Here is a 26,276-nt window from a genome sequence, read left to right on the forward strand (position 1 = left end):
ATAGGTGTATATAAATAGTTACCTATTACATCATCAGAACACAATGCCATGCCGAGATGTTTTGCAATTTGTCTTACAACAGACAAACTATACCAGTTTTATGCTAGAGCTATGTGTTTAAGGAGTGTCAAACTCATCTACTATATCATTGAATTATATTTTGTATTTCTGGGTTTGGGTTTAAGGGTAGGTGGACCTGTATGTACGCGTATGTGACGTCACATAGATGGTTGGTGTAATAATTGGACTATTCCTACAGTGGCGGTATTTATTTAATAGTTTACTTATATATAGCCCATGCTATACGTAACACGCTTGTATGGTTTATAAAATAGTTTTCTATAAGTTATGCTACTTTCCATTAAAAAAAATATTTTTTTAAGTGTTTGGCAGAAAGTTCGAGAAAAAAGAGCAAGTTCATTTATTTAACCGCGCTTATTTATTCCCACTTAAGAGTATTTATATTTCTTATATTATATTATTACTTAATTACTGTTTCATTTTAATTAAAAATAATTGTCATAAAATGCAAAGTGCAAAACTATTTTTATTTATCAATTTCTATCATAATGCTACGATTTCGTATACCGGGCCATCTCGACAACACTCATTAAAAAAAAAAACTTAATTTTATTAAATTCATTGTTTCATTACAAACTAACTCAGAAGTCGATATTAGTATTATTTCAATACCAAACCATCAATGTATTCGCTGTCCTACCACCAAACAATTATCCATTGTTGTGTTCCGATTTAAGAGCTGAATGGCTTAGTGCGATTTAGTAAGGTGCATATGTTTCTATGTGTAATTTGCTTAATTTAATACTTACCATCAGTTCGTCAATTGCCTCATCTATTGTCTATACTAATAAACCGATATACAAAAAACTTATACTAGAAGACCAGCGTGTCCATACTGTTTATTTACTTGAGAAACCAACGTGACATACAAAGTGTCTATATTTGTGTCAAAATCATAAAGATATTACAATGTACTTTGCAGCCTTAATCGTTATTTAGAAAGAGAGACAAATGAAAAAAAAACAATCACAAAAAAACTGACCATTGACATGACTATCGTGAATTTTGGGTTCTTGTTGCAAAAAAAAGAAAAAATATATTATTTTTTTGATTTTCTGGTGTTTATAGTGTATTGACACTTCGCACCACACCCTAGACTTTGGAATAACCCTCAATACTATTATTGCTATTAAAATTAATTTAATAACTTTTCCTATGAAAATGAAATGAGGTAATGAAAAACAAAATAAAGGACAGGTTGTTGTTCAATTTTTAATGACGTCAACATTTTACAATACAGAGAAATAACTTAAGTAGCAAAAAGTAATATGTACAGTGAAATGCCATAGGAATACATGCAAATATAAATAGGCTAAAACACTAATGTCTTTAGTAGTAGTGTTATAATTAGTAACTTAAGTAACTTAATTATTTTCCACTTAAGGATCAGACATACTTGAGCGACCAAGGGACATCATTAACAAATACGCCTTGCAGTCCATTGAAAGCAGAGGTGCGACCGAAGCTTTATGGAAGCTTCCGTGTCGCAGCTTAAAAAACTTCTCATATCATCTCGAAGGCAGTTCTAGATGATATAAATATAAATAAAATGTATAAAATCTTAGGAGAATTTTGTTTGATACAAAATTACCAAGATTCTATCATAGATCCTACAAGACACAAAATACTCCAGCAGGATATAATATTGCACTAAACAAAGTTATTAGGTACACAAAACTTAGATTAGTCGTTGGTTTTTTTATACGAATTATATATCTAAAGGACTCAATACAGTCCCGAAGGCATGTCCGTTACTTTATGCAATCCAAAACTACCAGAGGAGCCGACTGGGGATACGGTTTTCTTCAAATCGCTGTAGCTGTGCGTTCCAGTCATGACGAGGCTGGTCATGCTCGCCGGGGCGTCCCTCAACAGCGTCCCGGAATAGAACCCCGCGTTGCTCCCACGCTTCATGATGAAGGTGTTGTTGAAGCTAGAATCAAACGGAGCATTCATTTTGGATTGTGGCAAGAATTTCTGTTCCAGTTTCTCGTCTTTGCTTCGGTAGCTTGATTTAGAATTGTATGTATGGATTCGACTGTTCGATCTCGCCAAAGGCATGAGAGGCGATTCGTTTCCAGCGTCGCTGTTCGTTTGCGAGCACGACCTCTGCCTCCTCTCGTATGACCAGACGGGTCTCTTGGGTTCCGACGTCATTACGATGTCGACAATCGAGTTTAATCCCTCGTCAATTCTGTCCAAACTCTTCGTCAGCTTTTTCGATTCGATTAAATTAACGATTTCGTCTACTCGATTGTTACTCGATCGGACCGAATCGACTGCTGGACTTTGAGATTCATAAAACATGCTATCGATGTATTCCCTTTGACGCGATCCTTTCTCTGAAGTTTGGAAGGATTCGCTTCGTTTAACAGACGTCTTACGACTCTCGTCTCTGGATCTAGTTCTAGTATGTTTCACTTTGGTATCGTCGACGTCTCGTTCGATTGAATTAAACTTTGCACGACATTCGTTAAAATCGAAACTAGTGACTGAAGATTTCTTAGTAACATGGTTCTGGCAACGCGACGCACTGAGCAAAGAGTCTGATCCTTCATCGCTGGAGTAGAAATTATTATCTTCTATTAGATCGGGTGCTTTGCTGTAAAGTAGGCCTTGTTCAGTTGGAGGGACGAATAGATGTATTAGGCTTTTGGCTTTTCTCGGTGGATGTGGAAGTATCTTACTGGGCACAATCGCCGCTTCTTGCTCTTCGTCATTATCGTCGTCTAAATCTTTATTCGTTATTTGAATGCTGTGTCTAGTACTCGTGATTGAATCCTCCTTTTCAATCGTCTTTTGTTTCTGATAGTCTACAGCGTGTAAGGATATTTCGGAGTCATCGTTACATCTCGATCTATCGTCGTATGCGATATCTCTGACGTATTGCTCGGATTCGGCGTGATTGACTATATTTCTCAATTCCTGTATCACTTCGTCTATAGTTGTCTCGTCATCTTCGTCTGATGATTTTTTGTGATCAGTCTTCTTTGTGCTCTCCAATTTTTTGTGCAAGGAACGTTTGTTTCGCAATAAATCGAATGTTTCGTTTTTAATATTGAAAACTTCGTAGACCATTGAGTCTCTCTGTGGATCGCCTTCAGGACTTAGGGAACGCTCGGACGAACTTATACCTTCATCTTCTGGTGGGGATGATTCATCTGAAATTAAACGCATTGCATGGTAAATCACACTTTATGATTCAATATGATTAGCAACTGTTATGATTGGTAACCTAGAAAGTATCATATTTAGATACTATATTTCCTGTCAAAACAATTCACTCGCTTCTCATTTGACTACAATTAAGTGTTCTAAATTTAAATCTCACCTCTAATTTTGTGCGTGGAGTTTTTTTTCTTAATCACAAAAGTCTTCTTCCTTGTTGAATTACTGTGCTCTGATCTAAGTGTGCTTACTTCTTCTTGTAATTCACAGCATTTTTCTTGCAAACATTTTTCCAAAGACAGTAAGATACCCTTTTCTTCTTGTAATATCTGAAATATCATCAATTATAGATAGTCCAATAGAAAATTCGTGATTATCAAACATATTGTTAATAAACTTACCTTAACTCTCTTCTCTAACAAGTCCAGCTTGCTTCTCAGATCGTCCTTCTCTTTCTGCGCCTCATTTGCTTTCTCATTCAACGTATCTATGTCAATCAGTTGTCTTTCGTAATTTTCTATTTCGCTCGAAACGTTTTCATTGACATTCGGCAATTTAGCGACAGTCTGTCGATAATAACAATTTGAAATAAATAAATACAATTCTTTTTACACACATAATTAATGTGTTCTTCAATATATAAAAATAGAATCGGTTGAAGTGTCTGTCTATCAAAATTTGAATTTAAAATAATTGTCTTTAATTAGGGCTATATCCAAATTACCGAAACCAGAGCAATCTATTTTAGTCTTTTGGTAAACAACAAAATGTGTATAAAATATGTGAATAGTTATTTAACATTACAATATAAGCCTAAGAAGAAATCATATTATTATGCTCATTGATACAATTTTAATTTTTATCATTATAATATTAATTTCATCAAGATATACCTTCTTTAAAGTGACAATATCGAAACCAGCTTGTTCCAACTCCGCTTGGATATACAACTTTCTTTGAGGCGTTGGGGCGCTCTTTAGTAACGCATTGATAAAGGAAAGTCCAGCTGCCTGCAGGTCTCCAGATCCAGCTGCACTTTGTAGCATACCAACTAAGAATCTGAAGCGAACCGGTTCTCCGAATCGTAGGCGTAAAGTGGATAAGGCTTCAGAGATCATACTGTGGCCTGATGCTGGTGGGTAGCAGGCTTTTGTGAGAAGCTGAAATAAAGATTATTATTTTTATATAAAAATATCTTTAGAATCTAAAATCTTTACGTAACCATTTGTAAGTTGCGTTAATCTTGAAAAAAAACAAGTGATTCACGACAATTTTTTCCTAATTTTGAAACAATCTTGTTATAAAATAAAACACTTAAAAAATAAACCCACTCTATTCCACATCACTATTTTTGATTCCCTTAGAAATACACAAAAATTGAATGTATTATAATAGTATTACGAGATAAGACAGCCATTGCTAATGTAAGTCAGATTACCTTATTAACTAGGCACCTTTTTTAAAACGACAAAGACATTTCCTCGGTTTTATTAATGAAATATCGTAAACAAAAATATGTAGCTTGGTCTTAACAAAATAAAACAAATTTGTATTTTAAAAATATGTATAACGGGGCGCGGTTACTTTGGTTATTGATTTGGATAATTAAGAAATCGAGTAGTTGGCAATAATGTTTGATGGCTGATTTTGTCACCGCGAATGGAGTCGTAAGTGTCATGGCAACGCGAGTTGTTATGTTTTGACAAGCGTCTCGAATGCGATGGTTGCTTGCAAACCCATTTACTCTTAATCGAGATGAATTATTGTAATCCTTTGATATTATTGTGTCGTACGATTATTGAATCAATTAATACAGTGATTAGACGATATTAGATACGTTTTATTTTGTGAATATCTCCATTGCACGCTTACAAAGTCTTCCAAATGTCGGACCAATCCCCGAACCCAACTGTTCGGCATCCTGCTCCTCCGACATGTATATATACTTGTTCCTGCCCGCGGATTCGTCTAAGTGTGAGGTGTTAAGTACCTTATATCTTCATAATGTTCGGTTAAGTAATATTCCTCAAATATAACATTGAAATACATCATTTAAAATCGTAAGTCGTATTTTAATGTTTTGCTTATACTCTATTCCAACCTCAAACGGAGAAAAGCCAAATAGACAACATTTGACAGCAAATTAAGGCGAAAGTGTAGTAAAGGTATACTAATCATAAACTCTCAGTAGTGTACAGTATAGCTGAGTTATTAGCAAATCGCGTGAAATGCGTAAATCTAAGGTTTGTTTATCTTTATTCTTACTTTGATTGGAATAGGCTACATGTATATCATCGCATACCTGCAGAGCCAGCACTCTTGTTTTGTTGACAGTGGACATGATGCAGACAGTGAGGGCGTAGACACCATTAGAGCCAGACACGAGTCGTCGAACGCAATCAGAGTATCTTGTGCAGCAACTCCACAGGCATTGTCTTTGGAAATAACATTTTTTTTTTTACTTATAATTGTAAAGAAGTGCTAGACATAAACAGTGATCCTGTAAGAAATCTTTAGTATTCCGTGGTCAGATAATAATAATAATTTTTATTTGATAAATATAAGCATTACAGTACTTGCACCAAGTCGGTTATATCTACACTAATTACTTAACAATTTTTTAAATATTCTTACTAATTTGACTAAAACATACTACTAAGGACGAGTGAAATAAAATTTAGTAAAAAAAAAGTAAACAAAATAAGCTTAAATCTATTTCGGAACTATAAAATTAGAATACTGGAATATATGGAATTGTTTGAATATAGTATAAAAGGGATCACAAAATATGTCTAGATGCAAAATTATCCGTGTTAGTAAGATGTTATGTCTCTTATGAGCGACACATTTCCTTTAGATTACACAGGCTCACTCCTTTGGCGGGTTAATAACTAACTAATAAGTGGATACTATTCAGAGGTAAAGGAATTTAATCAGTATCAAGCCTAAATTATAATTATTATACGTGCTTTCATCGTGTAATGGCGATTTTGCTGTAAACAAGATTTAATAATCAGTCAACCTATATAAAATTTGAGAATAAATACATTTTAATTTGCGTTCTCCAATCATTATGACAATTAACTTACAAGCAAGATAACTCATCCAAAAGCGGGCGTCGTCTGACGGCAGGTGGTCCTCGCGCAGCGTCTCCCGTCTGACTGAGCTGAATATTACGTAGAAGTTCCAGCAAAAGAGTAACGCCATCTAGCGGCTCACACGCGAACTCTTGCACAAAACTAGAAACAAATTAAGGAATTGTTAACGACTGAGGATGTTTATTTTTATTAGAAATTAAAATAGACTATGAAACAGAATACGTATGTATTAAATATTGTTAATAAGGTAAGACAGGACAAATATAACTCACTTATAATTACAATACAAGCCGGTGAAATGGAAGTAAATTGTCCTAGGAAAACTAATATAATTATTTCAAAAGAAATTTAACGAACACAATAAACTCAATCAATCTAATATTATAAATATGTAAATGTTAGTTCGTTTATAACATACGATGACTCGGAGCTTTCGTATTATTTTAGATATAGTTATAGGACGGACATGAGTTATGTAATATGTTAATATGTTGCATATTTTTACTTCGTCGACGCAGGCGCGTAATGTATATGAAAGCGAAATGTATGTATGTATGTATGAAATGTATATGTAAGCGTGAAAATACGCGGGGTATGTACGAAGCATTAGCATAGTTGGGATGAATACACCTTTTGGTAATTGTTTTATAAAATTACAATTTCACTCGTGCGAATACTTGAAAAAGTACCTACTTAAGTACCTACTACCGTAGTCTACCTTTAGAACAATTATCTTATGAAATATTCAATAAACTTCCAATAAGCAAACGATTACTTGTGTTTTGTAGTAAGCCAATTAATGTAAATGTTTCCAACAAATAATATTCTTTAGTCAAAGGTCTTCTTGAAGATATTTTCTTTTATTAATAAACTACCCTAATTATGTAAATAACATTTTTCATATACCTCATGTAGAGTACATTAAAAAACAAAAACATAAATTCACAATTGCATTAAGCGAAAGTCACAATTATAAAGTTCTCTGTTAAAAATTACTCTTCAAAGCCGGCGCCGGCGTTCAGAGTCGTAAAAACGAGAATAAACAGTCATCCCATTAGCGTAATGCCTGCGAGATATGCTAGAATGTAAGAAATCTATACAATCTGTCTGTATAAAGAAATGATTGTCGCAAATTACAGCTGCTACCTGCGAATTCACTTCAATCGTCACAACAATTTTAGTTGCCTACTGAAGTCCTGTATGTACCCGGTTTAATACTGTTGCGTTATAAAACATTACTAGACCCAGGCGGTTAAGCCACGTCAAGCGTTTCTCCTCTGCGTGGACTGTGACTACCTCAATGATTGGTCTATTTAGTACGAAAATATTTTTTAAATGTAATTATTAGTTCCAGAGATTAGCTCAAACAACCCTTTATTTATTACATAAGTTTGTTGATTATCGCGTGCGTTATAATGTAATTTGATTATGTTTAATTTGTTAGCAATTGTCGAATAAACTACCTATTGTATTTTGATGACACTGTACCAGAAACATTCACGCGATCCTCGGCAACAATTGTACAAGGTTATAATCAGTCAGATTAATTCAAAAAAGGTTCACGATGCCATCGTCAATTTAATTATTTCCGTTTTTATTATATGATATCAGATGTCATTTCATATAAATTATATTTTCAACGTGAATAAGTACCTAAGATAACATAAATTATTGCACCAGTATAAATGTACCTTTACAATCTTCGAATTAAACAACAATGCAACAAATGTGATTAACGTTACAGTATAATTAGTCTTTACAGTCCTCGAATATAAGCGAATTCGTTAGCATCGTTGGCTTTTAGAATTCTGGAATATGAGAATGTCAATCGCTGTCGCTTATAACTTAAACACGCTCATCACGAAAGCAATGCAGCTGACCGCAACGCGATTTAAAAATAAGATGTAATTGAAAAAGATACTTGCGATGTTAATATTTTTTCTTTTTATATTAACATGGGAATACTTTTATGAAATTCAAATGGATGCTGTTAAAATAATTACGAAAGGATAGAAATAATAAATGAATACTCAGAGAAAACATTTAACTGTTATTTCATTCAACATATAAATTAGATTTAATAACGGAAAAGTGAGCCGAGATGGCCCAGTGATTAGAACGCGTGCATCTTAACCGATGATTTCGGGTTCAAACCCCGGCAGGCACCACTGAAATTTCATGTGCTTAATTTGTGTTTATAATTCATCTCGTGCTCGGCTGTGAAGGAAAACATCGTGAGGAAACCTGCATGTGTCTAATTTCAACGAAATTCTGCCACATGTGTATTCCGCCAACCCGCATTGGAGCAGCGTGGTGGAATATGCTCCAAAAACTTTCTCCTCAAAGGGAGAGGCGGCCTTTAGCCCAGCAATGGGAAATTTACAGGCTGATAATGCTAAAAAAAAAAACGGAAAAGTTGGCAGCGTTATGTTTTTGAAAATTATGTAATTATTAATCAAACATCAATGCTATATATAATTTTTATCAATATAAAAAAAGAGGCTGTTGACTAAAGTTTGAGTTCATTGGACTTACGCAAACAAGACAATATTACAAATACCAGTATCATAATAGTGAACACATTGATATATATAAAATATAGAAAAGGACCTACATTTGATACTTGTGAAACGCTTTTTCAGAAAAAACCTGTTTAAGAATTGTTTACTCTAACTCTGAGAACTGTATATTTCCGTATGTTTTTCATTATAATGTTAATATTTTCTCTGTTGTTTCAAATAAAATAATAAACAACAATGACTTTTATGAATTGGTAGTCAATTATAACATACGTCCTTAAATAATAATGTCCAGAAAGTGTTTTTTAATTTGAGCAGACGTTGCAGCTTCAGAGAGAGCCACAATACGGTTGCATGTACATACACGGTAATTGTTCATAAGTGCATGTAATGCACTTACTTCAATTATTACACTTTTCCCTATCATTACTAACTCCGGTGACGTTTAATTTAATCATACAATCACAAATTTAAACGCTATTTAATCTCAGTATTCTCATTATTATCAAATCAAAGATAAAATGTATCTCAACTATATCAGTCGTAGTATATAGGATATGGACGCCATGATATTTTTTTTTTATCACAAAGAAAAATTCCAAATGTCAATGTCACAATAAATACTTTTTTAAATGTTTTAAGTATTTGTGTTGAAAAATAGTTGTGTTGTAATATGTAGGTTTTCAGTCTAATCTAGATTGCACCACGTAATGCTATTATGGTTGTGAAGTGAAACCTGACTACAACCACCAATAATAAGGCAATAGCCGTAAATTATGAATGATATATTCCCTTATTATTTCGTTACGAGTATGTATTTACTAGGACTTAAAGACCTCCGACCTCGTGATAATGATATAGCATGATTAGTCCGGTAAAATTTCTAGATTTGATTTATAGTTTTAAGTAGGTTATCCAATGCAATTTCCTTCTCTTCGATATTATGAAAACGTAGCTTAATATAAATAACGAGTTCACGTTGACAAACATTCACGGTATATATAACGCAATAATGAGATTTTCGCTAGGCTTCTACAATTGAGTGAGTTCTTTTACTCGTAGGCGTAAAAAGGCAAGCTCTCCTTATTACTAATAACATTCAAGTTTTATATGGAAGTATAGCTTTCTCCTATAGTTTTTATTCGTGTACACATGACTGTCTTGCAAGCCTGCATTCAACAATGTTATTCTGTAAGAAGAAACTCGAAATTCATCGAACATGATCGTAAAATATATTGATAAAAATAATTTGTAAGTGCCTTGCCGGTTCATGTCGATAGAATTTACATTCCAAGCTGGTGCTAACTTTATCTTAATCTTGGAAATTAACGATTTCAAAAGACTAATAAGGGGGGTCCCTCAACGGGAGCATTTTACAGTTCAGCTTGTAACAGTTCAGATTCGATTACACAAGTGAGTGTGGACATTACAGCACATATTATAAAAAAAACTGACTCGACAGCAGACGAATGCTCAAAATCGAATCTTAATTACATACCCTCCTATGACGTCCTTAACATGCACTTACGTATAAGTATAATACATATACTTCAATAAAGTATATAACTTATATTATCAATTCTGTCATGTCCCTGTAAATACAATAATAGCTTGTTTTTAGCATTAACAGCTATGATGGTAATTACAGCGTTGCTATTTGGAAGTAGGATAATTGGTGAGCGGGTAACAGCGGCTTGTATGCCCCTTAGAAGGATAATAAACACTGTCTGCGGTAGGGTAAAGGTTATGTATAGGATCTATATGGTTTTATTTTATTAATTGGCATCAGATCTTATCCACATATATTTTTAGACTCTTCCGAGATTTAGGAGGGAGTTGAGAACAGTTTTTAATTTTTAAACGTCTTACAACAAATGGAGTTTCAAGTAGGCTTATACAAGCACTTTTGAATCGTCATTTAACAAACTATTTAAAGTAAAGCTACCACCGGTTCGGAATGTAGATTCTACCGAGAAGAACCGGCAAGAAACTCCGTAGTTACTCTTTTTCAACATCTAAATCAACATTCAACATCTTATTCATGGTTATCTCATTGAAGTTAAGTATTCTGAGGTCTACTGTCTACGATATGAGGCTGGGTACCTTGATCCCTGAAGCTATTTCTTGGCTACCATATTTCAATTAACATCCAGAACATAATCATGAGATAGAATTTGATTTGGGATTTCTTATAGATTTAGTTTAGCCTTTAAATGTTATCAATTTAGTACTACTTAATTGTCTTACAATAAAATTAACTTCAAGTACAGTAAAAACGCTAATCGCTTCTGCTCATGAAATAAACAACAGTGACTCAGTAAATTAGCTTTTGTGCTAGAATCGATTGTGGTCTAAAGCGCGCAACTCGATTACCGTTGACTTGAATGACTTTCTCAAATCTTTTGCATTTACTCACTTTAGTAATGTGTGAAAATTCTAGCAAATGTATTCGCAAACAATGACTATTTTTCATAATAACTGTGTTTAAAAATAAGTGTGTCTGCTTAGATGAGAACTTAAAAGCTAAAGGAAACATTAGTACGAAACATGCGTGTCTACCAAACCGCATTGGAATAACTTGGTGGTACCTTAAAATCTTCTCCTGTAAAGGCGACCATAGCCCAATTGAAAGGATATTGACAGACTGTAATTGACAACAAGGTCTATTTCGAAGGAAAACCTGACCAAAAAACTGGTTGCTGAACCATTGTAGGTACAAACTTACTTTATCGAATGAAATTTATTAAACTAGATTTAAAATAACATTGTTATAAATTTAATTAATTAATTATCCTGAATTTTATCAAAATAACAGCCTTACTATTATTATTACTTTATATTTCTCATATAACGCACATTGTCATCTATACCTTATTATAATTTTTTGCCAAGGGGTTTCCGGTAAACTAAGTTGGAGCAAACCATGACAATATCAACGAACTGTAAGTTGGTAAACCAGCTCAAGGCTGAACAGTTAAAGGATTCCCAAAGAATGAGTAGCGGGACAGGAGACGACTGTAATCTTCTGATTTAGAAACACGAGCTGAACACATTACAAACAAGACGTTACGACTTCGAACAGTATTGAATACCGACAGTGCGCTTGTTCTAACTAGACTAACTTGATCAATTTTAAACACATCGATATATTAAACGCTCGTACCATTATAAAGTATGCTCACTATCGAGCACCAATTTTTAACATCATTTGCGCGTGAGTATTTTTTAAAGGTGCAAATTTATGATAAGTGCATTAGTGAAGATAGATTTAGCTCCGATACCTCCAATAGTACTAAGCGTGTGACTTGGATGTTGGATGTGGTTGTAATTACATTATCCAATTCACTTCACATGAACACAACAATACTTTTTTTTCTTGTCTGTCGGATATGGTACACTGTTTGTTTTTATAATCACTTAGTTTAAGAATTGGAGCAAAATCTTTTATTAATTTACCATTGATTTGTTAGGAATATTACAATTGGTAAAAATTTATTAAAATTGTCTATGTCTAAATATGGATAAGGGTTTATGCCGGAGGATTTTGTAAGAATTATATAGAGTATATAGAATAATTATTAATTGAATAAAATTATAACTTTATAGAGAATATAATGAATGAATGAATTGATGAAGAGATTGTATAAATTGGTAAAATATCAGGATAGATTTTTATCAAGACTGTGAAATGTACTGAACATTTAGAAGTGGTCATTTCATTCCCAAGGTCATACACTTACGAACTGACAAAAATATATCCCTTTATCATCAAGAATATGTCTACCAAAAAAACATCCAACTTACCTTGGAAACGAAAGCCTGAGATCTGCTCTCAGCTTGGTGAGCAGCTCGCTGGGTGTGCCGAACTGACGCAGACTCATTTCTTCGCCAACATTAAGACATGGATTTCTGAAAGAAGTCATTAGTTTCTTATACATTTATCAAATTAGAATTATTTTATATGTACGTAGTAATGAAATAATAAGCTTACTGAATATTTAGGTATTAGTATTAATAAAAGTAAAAAAAATATCTAGATTTAAATAGTATAAAGATTAAACAATTTTTATGATTTTTGAAGTAACATCAGAAGGTTTAAAAGTCACTTTGTCTAGAAAATCTTAGAAACATCAATTTACATCAAAAGCAAATTAATTTCTAAAATGAACTGTGTAAGTTTGCTTTCTTCAACTGGTCCAGAAATAAGTTACCTGAAATCCTTGCTACCCTGGATGGGTAGTGTCCTTGATTTATTCGGGTCTTGCCCTGGGTCTAGGTCGTATAAACTGCCCGTTCCCGTCTTCTTCCCCCATTTCTTAAGGGAAGTTGCATAGTCTTCGGGGTTATATATTGGTGGTCGTTGTTTGTCCTGATAAACAAATAAACAATTTCTTTTAAGTTTTCTGTAATTTTAAATATTTAATATATTCTTCTGTAGCTATAACCGTCAATGTAGCCGATAGTCCGATCTAAAATTCATATATTTTAGTTATAATTAATATAGGTGTCAATTGAATGTCAAATTGGTGTTAGTACTTAGTATGATGATCATGTAACAGAAAACCACGTAAACACGTCTCTTTGCTGGTGATGGTGAGTGGTCACCACCGTCTAAAAACATTGGCACTGCAGGAAATATTATCCATCCGTCAAAACGATGCGTCACTTACCTTGAGAACTAAGACGGGCAAATGGGCAACCTGATGGTTAATGATCACCGCTACTCATTGACATTGATGGTATAAGAAATAACAACCATTACTAACAGTATTTAAAACGGGATATTTACCATGTTTTTTATTTTTATTTGGTGGAGCTCGATATTTCGACATTATCTACAAATGTCTTGTTACAACCATTTCTTACATCGGAAATCCGTTACAAATATTTCGAGTTATATATTATTTCACACCCTTAAAATCTGACCACAACAATATAATGAGTGGGTGGTCGCCAGACGCCAACTACCACTAAGTAAAATGTAAACATGCTTAAAAGAGGCTTATTCATCATATTATAAGAATATTCTTTCTAATATTATCCCAAACTATCACTTTAAAGCATAATATTTTAAAAAGAGTAATCTTATCGAGATATGCTTAGAATGGCTCATTAAATACTTTTATATTCGTGTGCAATTCACATCAAAGAACCGTCATAAGTCACTTTCGAGAAGTTATCTTTTAATTAATAAACGTCTTAAGGTCATAGTGTCAGCGTTTTTGTCGATACATATTTACTTACAAATTAGAGAAAAAAAAATGTTAATATTTATTTATGTAAATATTTTTGTTGAGTTCAGATGGAAGAGAAACTATAACACATGGAGTCATAAACCGTCACACAACAATCCGAGCACAACAACACTAAGATATTGCTGTTGGGTGGTAGATTGTGATGAGGACGATACCTACCTAGACGCGCTTGCACAAAGTTTAGTGGTATAGTCACCAAATAAAGCATAGTGGTACGATCCGCTACTAAGTCCCGCTTACAATCGGGCCATACATTATAAGATTTAATATATTTTTTCCATCACGACTACCATTCGAGCGCCGGTTCTAGTCAACAATGGGAGCTATGACAATACTTGTATGTTAGTGAAAGTTTTACTATATTATGTTTAAGTGTGTGAAAATTAAGAAATAGTTAAATCCACATATAATAAATATTGACTAACGTTAAAAATATTTGTGAACAAAAATATTAAAAAATAATTACATTGGTTCAAATTTTTTTTATAATTACGTGGTGATTACTTTCGTGTAATAAATAAGACGTACTACTCAACACAAGATTATATGAATGATAAAAAGCGTGGTATTATTATTTATATTTTACATTACATTAGCAGCCGGTAAATTTCCCACTGCTGAGCTAAGGCCTCCTCTCCCTTTGAGGAGAAGGTTTGGAGCATATTCCACCACGCTGCTCCAATGTTGGTTGGTGGAATACACATGTGGCAGAATTTCGTTGAAATTAGACACATGCAGGTTTCCTCACGATGTTTTCCTTCACGGCCGAGCACGTGATGAATTACAAACACAAATCAAGCATATGAAAATTCAGTGGTGTCTGCCTGGGCTAGAACCCGAAATCATCGGTTAAGATGCACGCGTTCCAACCACTGGGCCAACTCGGCTCGTGTTATTATTCATTGATTTTAATTTATTTACTTATTGTAAATTGTTCGTTATCGTAGGTTTTAGGTATATAAATGTAGCCGATGTTCTTCTTTGGTGTTCAAGTTTAAATCATATAAAAAAAATTATCAAATTCGGTTTAGCCGTGAAAGCGCAACAGACAAACAGACAGGGTTATTTTCGCATTTAAATTATTATTGTATGATCTACATTCCGAATCATTTGTAGCTTTACATTTTATATAATCCTGTAAAATTATATATGATTCAAACGCTTATAAAAGCCTACTCGAATAAAGTAGGCTTTAATTTTGTAATATAGTAGCAAAGCATATACAATATGTGAAAATATTATAACATTAATATTATGTATACCATTTTCTATTTACGTTATTAACAATAGTTACAGAGGTATATAACAATGTGTTAAATATGTACATATGTTTAAATTGTAATTAACAATTATATTAAAAAAAAGCTTATTAACGTTATGTGTAATACAAATCTTTTTAAAAATTAATTTAGCAAATGCGGGAGTGTATCGTTAACGGTAAGTCAGTAGATACTTCCACTGTTGACTTCCAGACAGGAAACATAACATACATATATAATTGTATTTAACTAACATGACTGTATTCTTAGACGTTGAAGAAGTACTACTGAGTTTCTTGCCGGTTCTTCTCGGTAGAATCTACATTCCGAACCGGTGGTAGCTTTACTTAATATGGTTTGTTAAATGACGATTCAAAAGTGTTTGTAAAAGTCTACTTGAATAAAGTATATTTTGATTTGATTTGACATAAGTCCTGTTTCAGATGAACATCTTAAGTAAAACAGGATAATAATAATCGTGAATCTGATGTCATTTTAAAATCCGGATCAAAACTCTGAGCGAGTCAAGATTCTTAGTATAACATTTGAATATATCTTTTAGATTTTTCTAGAAAGACGCTATCATTAGACATCACACGCAATAAATTAATAAATTAATTAATAAATTGTCACATAAAAGTCCAGAGGAACTTATGTTGTTACATATTTCAATAAAAAATTCTTATTTATAGTAAAAATTTACATAAAAAACACCAGATTGAGACATTAATACGTATGAATATGTTAATAACATATTTACGTGCCGCCATCTTTGACATAATGGAAAGTAGTGACGAACGAACGTCGTGTTTTTTTCCACTAAAAGAAATAGTTATAACTATGAAATCTGGAATATTCGCCTTAGTTTTTTTATTTTTAGTGATATAGATCTTTTTAAATAACAGAATATGATAAGTTTCTAAATTAGATACGAGTATTTATAACACGTTATCACGAAATCAGTAACTTCAAATCTTAGCTGCAACGACACGGTGATCCGTGGCTTAGTTTACATAAAATAAAAACAATAGCAAACTATAACGCCCTATTACGATGGACTTAAAAAAATAAAACGTACATAAAAACTATTCAATATGTCTACGTTATATAGCTAGTACAGAGCCAGGTCTAAGCAACTACCTCGGACAGGACAAAAACAAGAAACAATTAACAATTTCTCTAGAATAACCATTCGCTTGGGATCAGTTGTTATGTCACGTTACATTAAACAACTCACGTTATGTTTAATACAATATTTTTATGTCCCGCTTGCGTCATAATCCATTAAATCGCTCGTACTTAAAGTTTATGTGAAACATTAATAGCACTATTGTTTTTTCGTCCCAAGATTCACCTGTGAACATTTTATTAATTACCTTACGTTTTTGACAGATGCATTCCGACATCATAATGCTAGACTCCGCGTAACGTTTGCAATCAAAACACGAATTAAACAAGTGAAAGGTTGCCATTATTAGAATAATCATCATAGTTAATTAGCAGAGAAAATTGTGTTGTTGTTTTGAGATTTCGAAACTCATTATTTATTACAAGTGGTTAGTCCGACATAGAAAAATACATTTTTTTTCATTTGGATAGCTTATCAATTTGATCGCAAGGACCTGGTTTCGAATCTAAGGTTCTAATTTCCGTCAAAATAGCAGCTCAGAGATATAATGGTTACGCTCGGGTCTTGGAAAGCTTGTAAAACCGATGGTTCTGCGTCTGCCGTCTCTTGGCTCGTGATGGAATGCCATTGCATCTAGCTGATAATTGAGGAATAGGGTGCACCTAAGATGGGCCAACACTTGTACACTATCAGGATTTAGAGGTTATATACAATAGATATTTAAAAAAATACTATAAACGATAGTATTAACTATATTAACAATATTAATTAAGTAGGTCGGTCTGGGTACTTTTATATAGTATCTTGTAATTTCATTTTGTAAGTCAACATATATTTATTAAAATATAATTTACTTTGATCGTTAAGTTATTGGACCATCCAACTCGATAAAAATTTAAAATATTAGGATTCGAATTCCTCTGCATTTGGCCCAGTGTGTCATGGCCGAGTTTCGGTCGGATCCTAACTGATTTTCTCCGACGTGGAATTGCACGTTAAACACGTAACGAAGTTCTACAGAATTTTGTCTCCTTAAAGGCGCGTAATAATAAATAATTAAAATACTACGTCAATAGTTTCATTGATAAAAAGTCAACTTATGCAATGCAAATAAATAACGAAAGACATTTCGTTACAATGATTATAAATAAAATGATCTAGACACCTTATCTCGCGAACATCTAAACGAAATCAATTAATACGAGTACGTCACTCTAATAGCGTTTAATGGTAAGGTCGTGAACACATAAACGTGGATTACATAACACATTATTTACCGATACGAAGGGCCTTGTTGGACAATCAATCGTATATGCATCTCTCTCTTCTTATGTGCTTTCTTGCTCTCAGACTTTTCTATCAGAAAATGCAATTTGCTAATAGCTCAGCTATATTGGACACTACTAACAGTTCTTTATTTATAATAAAATACTATTTCACGTAATTACTTATCCAATTTTATTTTATTTACAATATTCCGATTAGAGCTTCGTCGACGGTCACAACGCTAAGCTCTTGGCCAATATCAATTCGATGTTAAATTTTGTATATTTGGCTTTTTCTCTTGTGTTTGAAATGCCCACAACTGGATCCACAATAGAGTAAGCAACAATCAGAGAAGTATATAGAACTGTTTAACGCAAAGTTTTCAGGTACTAAAGTATATATACTAAAAAGAAGAACAGAGATGTATTGTTCTATACAATAATATATAGACTGTAAACCTAAAGTTAGTATCCGTTGATTTTTGATAGTGGTGGATGTATTTAACAATAAAAACTCCTTATTCGACTGCTATGTTACCCAGACGGGCTCTACTCTCTCCACAGGAATACTGGGCCGTTATTACTATATTTTATGATACTGAACTTCAATATTCGTTTTTAAGTAATACGCGTTGATAAATATGGACGTGTGTGCATTTTATTGATTCAAAATAATTTGGACTATGGGTGTTCTTTGCCACTCATTGTGGGTTTTAAAATAGGAGACAGACTAAGGATATGTTTCCATGAGAGCGTCTTTATATTTTTCAACAACAACTAAAATTTATTATAATTTTATTTAAATTTATTATATATATTAAATACATACATCATTATCTTTTTATATACAACCAGATATTCTAAGTTATTGCCTGATACGATATTACAGGTTTACTGATAAATATGCTCCAAACCTTCTCCTCAAAGGGAAAGGAGGCCTTAGCCCATCAGTGGGAAATTTACAGGCTGCTAATGTAATGTACTAATAAATAAATTCGGCGGATTTTATATTAAACCGTGTAGTATAATGTTGCATATTTAATATATTTAAAGAAAAATTTTTTTACGGAATTTATAGGACACATTTTGATGGGTCAAATGATTCCAAAAATATTTTCATAGAACCAAATATTTCAGACTATACAAAAAAATTGCCTCGACGCCTTCTTTTCCGAGAATTCCAGTCAGGTTTGGGCTGTAAGAAATAACACCAAAAGCATTCTTCTTATTGCTACTATATAATGAAGTAATCGAGAGTGAAAACTTGCTCCGGTTATCGTATAGGAATATGTGCAAACGCTCTTAAGCGGTCAGATCAAGACATTGTACATAAATAGTCATTACGGAACCAGCACGCTGATAGTGAAGTCTTTACGACGGTCGTGCGATGCGGTCGTAAATGTTTCGGACGGACAATAGGGTTTTCATTATGTATAAACAATAGTTCTCGTTACTTTGACTAGGAAGTATTACTTCAAAATAATTGCTTGAGTAATGACATTTACAAAATTATTATGAAAATTGCAAAATTTTATTTTACTTCACCTGTTAGTTGTTAATTTTTAAAACCCATTCATGGCACTGTTGGCCATGCATAACAGTGTACAATATTAATAAGGAGGTTGAATATATATGAGGCGCATGCGTAGCGGCATATGTTGAATTACGTCGGAACTAGATTGACAACGGAGACAACTACTCGTCACTGTCAAAATCTAGCGGAGCGTCGTGTGGATGGTTAGCGTATACACAATGGTCGCATTCAACTGGGAAGAGAAACCGTCATAGTAAATGTACCAGAACTACTAAATGTCCAATTTATTTCGGTATTAAATAATGAGGTACTGAAGACAAGGAGGGCTTTTGTAGCTTTATCAAGGCATAGCCAGCCACATATTCACTCAGAACGTCGCAAACCATACTTTGGGAAATTCTGAATTAATGAAAATCGATTTAAATATTGTTTCTACTGATAGATTGTATGTATTACAGCTCATAAATCCCCTTTAGAAAAAACACAATTCCTTCTATAATAGAGTAAATGTAGGAAGCTGTTTCACAACAAAACCGCCTTTGTAAATTGATGACTATTGTCAACTAGATTTAAAACGAACCTCTTGGCTATACGTCGCCTTAAGTTCAAGGAATCGCATCATACCATTACTGGAGCGGTTTATTTAATTCAGATAAACAATGAGACAATAAACTCAAAACTACAAGGACGTTGTTAGCGTATTGTTTACGGAACGCCTTATATTATGCGGATATCAAAACTCATTCTTTAAACAGTTTTGGTGGCATTGAGTAAAGTCGTCTATCTCTACCCCCCATCGTTTATTATACCCTTAAACATCAATACTTCATACTTCTATGTTCCGGTTTAAGGGTGAGCCAGGATAATTACAGGCACAACAGACACCAGATCGTGTGATTGGCGGCACATTTACAGTTAAGACATAGTTTACATATCTTATAGTGTCAACTTTTATGGACGGAGGTGACCACTTACCAATAAGTGGCTTATTAGCCCGTCTGCCTTTCTATAAAATGAAAAAATAACCTAAATGGTTTATCTGTTATAAAGGTGTATGTGATGAAGAAGGATAAAGAGTTACACCGAGGCAATCATATTTTTAATAATCAAGATCATCATTTGAAGTTTGTTCTTTACTTAGCAATTTTAACCCAATTTTAATTTCAGCGACCTCAAGGAATATTCAATCAGTGCAGGCATTATATTACGTTAACAAATACAGGTGCAGTCTCTATTTTCTCTTTCTCATACACATCAGACGCAAGCCTCATTGTCATTTTCATGACACAGGAATGTTTAAACATATGGTTAAAATGCATTGATAATTGTTGTACTATAACTGACAAATGGGATGTTTTAAATTTGACGTGCAAACTTTTTGTCGTAAATGTGCAAACATTAAATTTAGATTGTGATGCACATTGCAAAAAGACAAAACAAATCATAATTTGGATTCAACAAAGGCACGGACGTTGGACAGGAAGTCTGTGGAGTGGTTAATAAAAAATATATATTTGTAATTATGCCAGAAGCCGGTTTTTTGCCACTAGCAATACTCGTACTAGTCGAAATTAATCGTGTCGTTAATGACAAGAATTTTAATTAATTATCTATTATTTTCAGTTCAATTCAATTGATTCTAATATTAATTTCATAATCCTTTCCTAAATTGCGTGTTGAAATGCGGGTAATGTAACGTATTTGCCTATTTTTGTTTCGAGGAAATGCTGCGAGCATTCTTGCCACCATTCCACGCGGTTATGATTCATAGAGTAACCATTTTTTTTATTTATATTTAATTAAGGCCTTAATGTTAATAAAAGAAGAACTAAAGAAAGTTATTAGCCTATCATGAAACGTTAATAAAACTCATTACGTACGTATTAAGGAAAAAATCTATTAATATCCGCACATTCGGCACGCTACTTAGGATTATGAAATTAGAATTAGAATCAATTATATTGACTTTAAAATAATGGTTTTGAATCAGATTCAGGTAGATAAAACGGCGTAGGTACTACACGCACACGTTACAGTCAATAGAAGTATAAAATTATAGCGTTTATTTTATATTATATTACTAGTTCTCGCCCGCGGCTTTGCTCGCGTTTTAGGGGTTGGTCGTCAGGTGTTTAAATAAAAAGTAATTGCTTATGTCCTTTCTTGGAGTTCAAGCTTGCTTCATAGCAAATTTTATCAATTTCGGTTTAGTAGTTTGGTCATAAATGTGCAACAAACAGACAGATAGACAGATACACATTTACTTTAGCATTTCTAATTCAGTATAGATTTAGTTAAAATTATTGTAAGAAATAAATTCCCTACTTGTGTTGACGGTTAAGCGCTGGTTTTTTTTCACCCAGAAAATAGAACAGATATCGACATTTGTGGACATTTAGAGCACCAACAAATATCTCATATAAAGTTTTAGTGTTGGCATCTGTTAAAGTATTGATAGAGTTCGCTCTGAAAGCGCTTGGGTCAAAAACCGCGCAATTCTCCCGGACTTCGTCGATTAAGCGATATCTCAAAAAACTATGCAACTCAAATTAATTTATTGAAGCTTAATCATTGACTACTAAAGCAAAAAAATACCATTCAATTAATATTCTAGAGTAGTAATGAATAAAATTATATAATAAAGTTCATACCTTCGATACAGGCTCTTCGCTCCAACCTCCACAATTGGCCATTCCTTCCAGTAGAGTCAGCTCACTGTAACAATAAAAAGCATTTATTAAATACCATTACCATTATCACAATGCAGTTTTTATCATACAATGCATACTTCGTATTAAAATTTTTAACATGAAAGTAATACTTGAGTACGTAATTCGTTAAACATAAATATAAAAATTCTTATGAATACTTTAAATATTTGGTATTTTTGTTGATGCACACTGAACATACGGATTTCGTTTTCCACCGACACGCATTTGAGCAGCGTGGTGGAATAAGTTGAAAGGGCTTGGAGTTACAGGCAGTTACTTTTTTGTGTTACATGTTATATACATCTGCAACAATTCGGTTGCATTAGATAAATATATTTTATTATTAGAAATACATTTTATTTATTTCATATAAAGCACACACACGAGTAAGTTTTTAATGCTTCTAGGAAAGTAATTCACGGTCACGGTCGTTTCCTCTGGGGTAGACGAAACATCTGCCCCTTTTGTTCTATTTATTATTATAGCTATAAAGCGATTAAGCGAGTAGGTATTTGATCCACTTGATTTCAGTTGGGGCAACCACTCTAATAGTCTTCCTTAATTCCGGATATGTCGACCTTATTTATTACCAGTACTTTGATTTTCTGAAACTTGGAAACAATTTCATCCATATCTTAGATATAAATAAAGTGTATGTAATCGAATGTAAAAGCTAGTGTTACATAGTTACTTTCCCCTACCTTAGTTCCCTATATATATATGGTATTATATATGAGGCAGATTACCACCAATTAAACTCGACTTATTTCGGAAAAAATCAGCAGAAAAAAAAAAACATATTTAAAGTTAAACATAAAACTTTAATGATTTTGCTACATTTATAAAATTGGTTACATTTGATAATATTTCTTGTATTGTTGAAATGTAGAATTGATAGGCAATAAGTAGTGACTTAAACAGCTATACAAAGCCAGTGAATCATAACAAATCCAGCAGGTGTAGTCGTGCCGGAGTACCGTACAACTATAAAGCATATTTTAATGTCGCCACAGATACAACAAAGCATACCTTAGACCCGCATCGGTTCGAATGTGCACAGAATAAAAATATAATGTCTTTGTCTGACGGGAATATTGATATCATAGATAATTCCTTTTGATAAATATTTCATTAAATATTGTAATTTTTAAATGTCCGAAATTAAAATTTTGTATATTAGAATTGAATAATAAATACTCTGTAAGTAACATAGATAACAAATAATTTAATGTTCTTCTTTTCGAAAATAAATATTTATGGTAACATCGTCTTGTAACGCAATATGAACCTTGAATTTGTAAAAAATCATAATATAAATATTATATTTATTTTTGTGTACATTCGATTAAATTTTTTTTTTCAGACTGGCTACACCTTCGCACAAATAGAAAAAGGTTCTATATAAAACATTTATGTTTAAAGAAATATGTACAATCAAATTAAAATTCTCGTTTATTTTGGAACAAGACCTGCGCTGGCGTAATAAAACGCCTCGCCAAAGTTTCATCAGAAGAAGTTTAGGCACGTATGGAGAGCAAACATACAGACATTATATTTATTTATTTGACTATAATTATATTATTAGAAATGTTTTTTTGATTTTATTAAATACTTTTCTTTTTTCTAATTCAAGCACGTTTTAAAAGCTTTTCAATAAAACTAAACCAAACATTGATTGCTTTATCTCTCTTGGTAGGCAATTGAGAGAGAAATTGTCTTTGCTTACTGTTTTCTTTGAATCTGTTTAATTAATTAAATAAATCCGATAATTACAAGTTTTGTGTCACCAAAGTATACAGGTATACAACTATATGACACGATCAACGAGGCTTTTCTGTTAAGGAAAAAATCTATTATAGTTTCCTAAGAAAAAGCAAGGGACAGGTTTTTCGTCGGACAGATTATTCTAAACGTACTTTTTCTCTAGTGCACGATTTCTGTCAATAAATATTTAAGCTATTGGTTTTATACTTTAGTATAAACAGGCTTTACTATACTACTTTTAGCTTCGGTATACGTTTATTAAGTAATCCGATAGCTGATATATCAACAAAGATATGCGTTAAAAGCAAAAAAAATAATTAAAAGCTATTTAACAAGACTGTTAAAAAATATATTTCCATAAATAACTTGCAAATCTGTTATTTATCCCGACTGCTTCGGAATTCCGTCGGGTTCCGTTATTCGTTACAGACGTGACCTACCGCATTCTACATTTACACGTCGCTTTCATTCGAATGATTACTTTTGTTGAATTTAATAATCTTTGTTTTCAAGGAAGACAATAAGACAACTTTCGCGTGACTGGCAATGCTAGGTTTATTAAACATTATTTGTATCTGGAATTCTACTGGTATATTCATGCATTATCGAAGTACCCACTTCAATAATTAGCATGCTAGTAAAATATATCTCGGTATATTAATGCTTAGCCAGGGTCAAGCCATAAAAAGTATCCCTTGTATTCATGCAAAATAAATAAGGTAACAGTGAGAACTGTTGGAGTTATCTCTAAGAAGTAAATTTTATTGGAATAACTTGTATTTTGGATTGATGGGTTTATATACCTAACTAGCTATCCGTCCCGGTGACGTAATAAATATCGCAATATACTTATATCTATTGGCTTAGTCGGCAAGATTTTTTCGACATGTTCAACAATTATCGTCAGATTTCGGCCATTTTGTGTTTTACACGAAATCTTGATGAATAGGACATCGGAACCTTCCTCATGAATCACTCCCTCCATTGGTGAAAACTTTATATCTGTCAGACAGACAACGTCGGAAATGGACTTTGTTTTATAAAATGTAGTGATTAATTTTAGAAATGTTGGAAATAGACTGCGTCACTGTGGCACCAGACATAGCACAAAATTACAAAATTAAAATTGGAAAGTGACCAGACTTTCCTCCAGAAACGACTACCAACGCTAATAATTGTACATTCAAATTAAGAACATAATAAAAATTTAAAACCTTACTCGAAGAAAAGCGATGCATTCAACCGAAGTGAACTATTGACTACCGAAAGAACCGTCACGTACAGAAAACGTTGGTACTTCAAATACGACTTTAATATTTTACTCATCACGGTCAAAGACAGTATCAAGTCAAAAAGAAAGACAGAACCCTTCACTCGAATAAGCCGCTTGTTGCTGCGATATTTGTAAAAAATATTTTAGATTTATTTATACAAAAACGTCACAATCGACAGCCCTAGTAACTTTTAGTGTAATAAAGAAACTTCAAAGGCATCACGACTATCGGACGTGCTGCGACGATTACGCTATTAATTTGTTTAGTTTGCCTGCATTTTACGAGAAAACGGTTTATTTATATTAATAATAATATTCCAACTTATTTTTACTTAATATATATCATAGTAAACAGAGAAAATCAATTATTTAATTTTAAATTGTAGAAAAACTTAAAGTGTAAATGTCAGCTATATTTTTATTTCCGTAACGTTATATAGAATCGTTTACGCTTAAATTATAAGGGGATCAAATTGTAATTTTATTTGATAATTTTAAATGTTATTCCATACTATACATACACAAGTGAATATCTAATATTGAACAGCACGGTACAGGAAAGTGACATTTTCAATGAACGTCATCTATTGATGTTTTCAAATTGATGTTGAATTCACGTTTTTTCTATGTATATTGAAGAGTATGATAATATTTTCCTAATAATATAGCACGCTATTAATTCTTTCATTTCATAGAACTTAATATTCTCCTGTGTAATTAAAGTAATTAAAATTACAACAATTATATAAATTTGCGATAATTTTCGCGTATACATATACAATTTATTATTGTTTCCAATCAAATCAAAATATACATTATTCAAGTAGGCTTTTACAAGAACTCGTTATTTAACAAACTATTTAAAATAAAGCTACCACCGGTTCGGAATGTAGATTCTACCGAGAAGAACCGGCAAGAAACTCAGTAGTTACTCTTTTTCAACATCTAAAAATACAGTCATGTTAGTTAAATACAATTATATATGTATGTTATGTCTCCTGCCTGGAAGTCAACAAGCATTAACTCCACGCTTTTTTATCATCTATGTAATCTTGTATATTGTTGTATCGATATAATATTGTTGTATTGTTTATACGTAATAGGTGGTAGGTAATAGGTATTGCGTTATTAAAGATAGATTATACAATATAATTAGTACGAAACCATATTGTGTATTATTAATATCTCAAAATTACTTGAGTAAATTACTCATTTTAATA

General features: G+C 32.7%; 1 protein-coding gene across 2 annotated transcripts in view; it reads right to left on the reverse strand.

Moving 5' to 3' along the window:
• Nucleotides 1-1,450: 1,450 nt before the first annotated feature.
• Nucleotides 1,451-26,276, reverse strand: part of Mwh (multiple wing hairs) — a 131,962-nt gene continuing 107,136 nt past the window's right edge. For both annotated transcript variants that reach the window (XM_026631216.2, XM_026631217.2), the window contains 9 exons: nt 21,960-22,023; nt 13,078-13,235; nt 12,671-12,775; nt 6,339-6,488; nt 5,552-5,684; nt 4,143-4,409; nt 3,651-3,815; nt 3,413-3,578; nt 1,451-3,242 (listed from right to left, as the gene is read on the reverse strand). In XM_026631216.2, the coding sequence (XP_026487001.2) occupies nt 1,807-3,242; nt 3,413-3,578; nt 3,651-3,815; nt 4,143-4,409; nt 5,552-5,684; nt 6,339-6,488; nt 12,671-12,775; nt 13,078-13,235; nt 21,960-22,023 (2,644 nt within the window). In that variant the 3' untranslated portion in view covers nt 1,451-1,806. The remainder of the gene's footprint in view (nt 3,243-3,412; nt 3,579-3,650; nt 3,816-4,142; nt 4,410-5,551; nt 5,685-6,338; nt 6,489-12,670; nt 12,776-13,077; nt 13,236-21,959; nt 22,024-26,276) is intronic.

Source organism: Vanessa tameamea, chromosome 9 (assembly GCF_037043105.1).
Source record: "Vanessa tameamea isolate UH-Manoa-2023 chromosome 9, ilVanTame1 primary haplotype, whole genome shotgun sequence".
NCBI lineage: Eukaryota > Metazoa > Arthropoda > Insecta > Lepidoptera > Nymphalidae > Vanessa > Vanessa tameamea.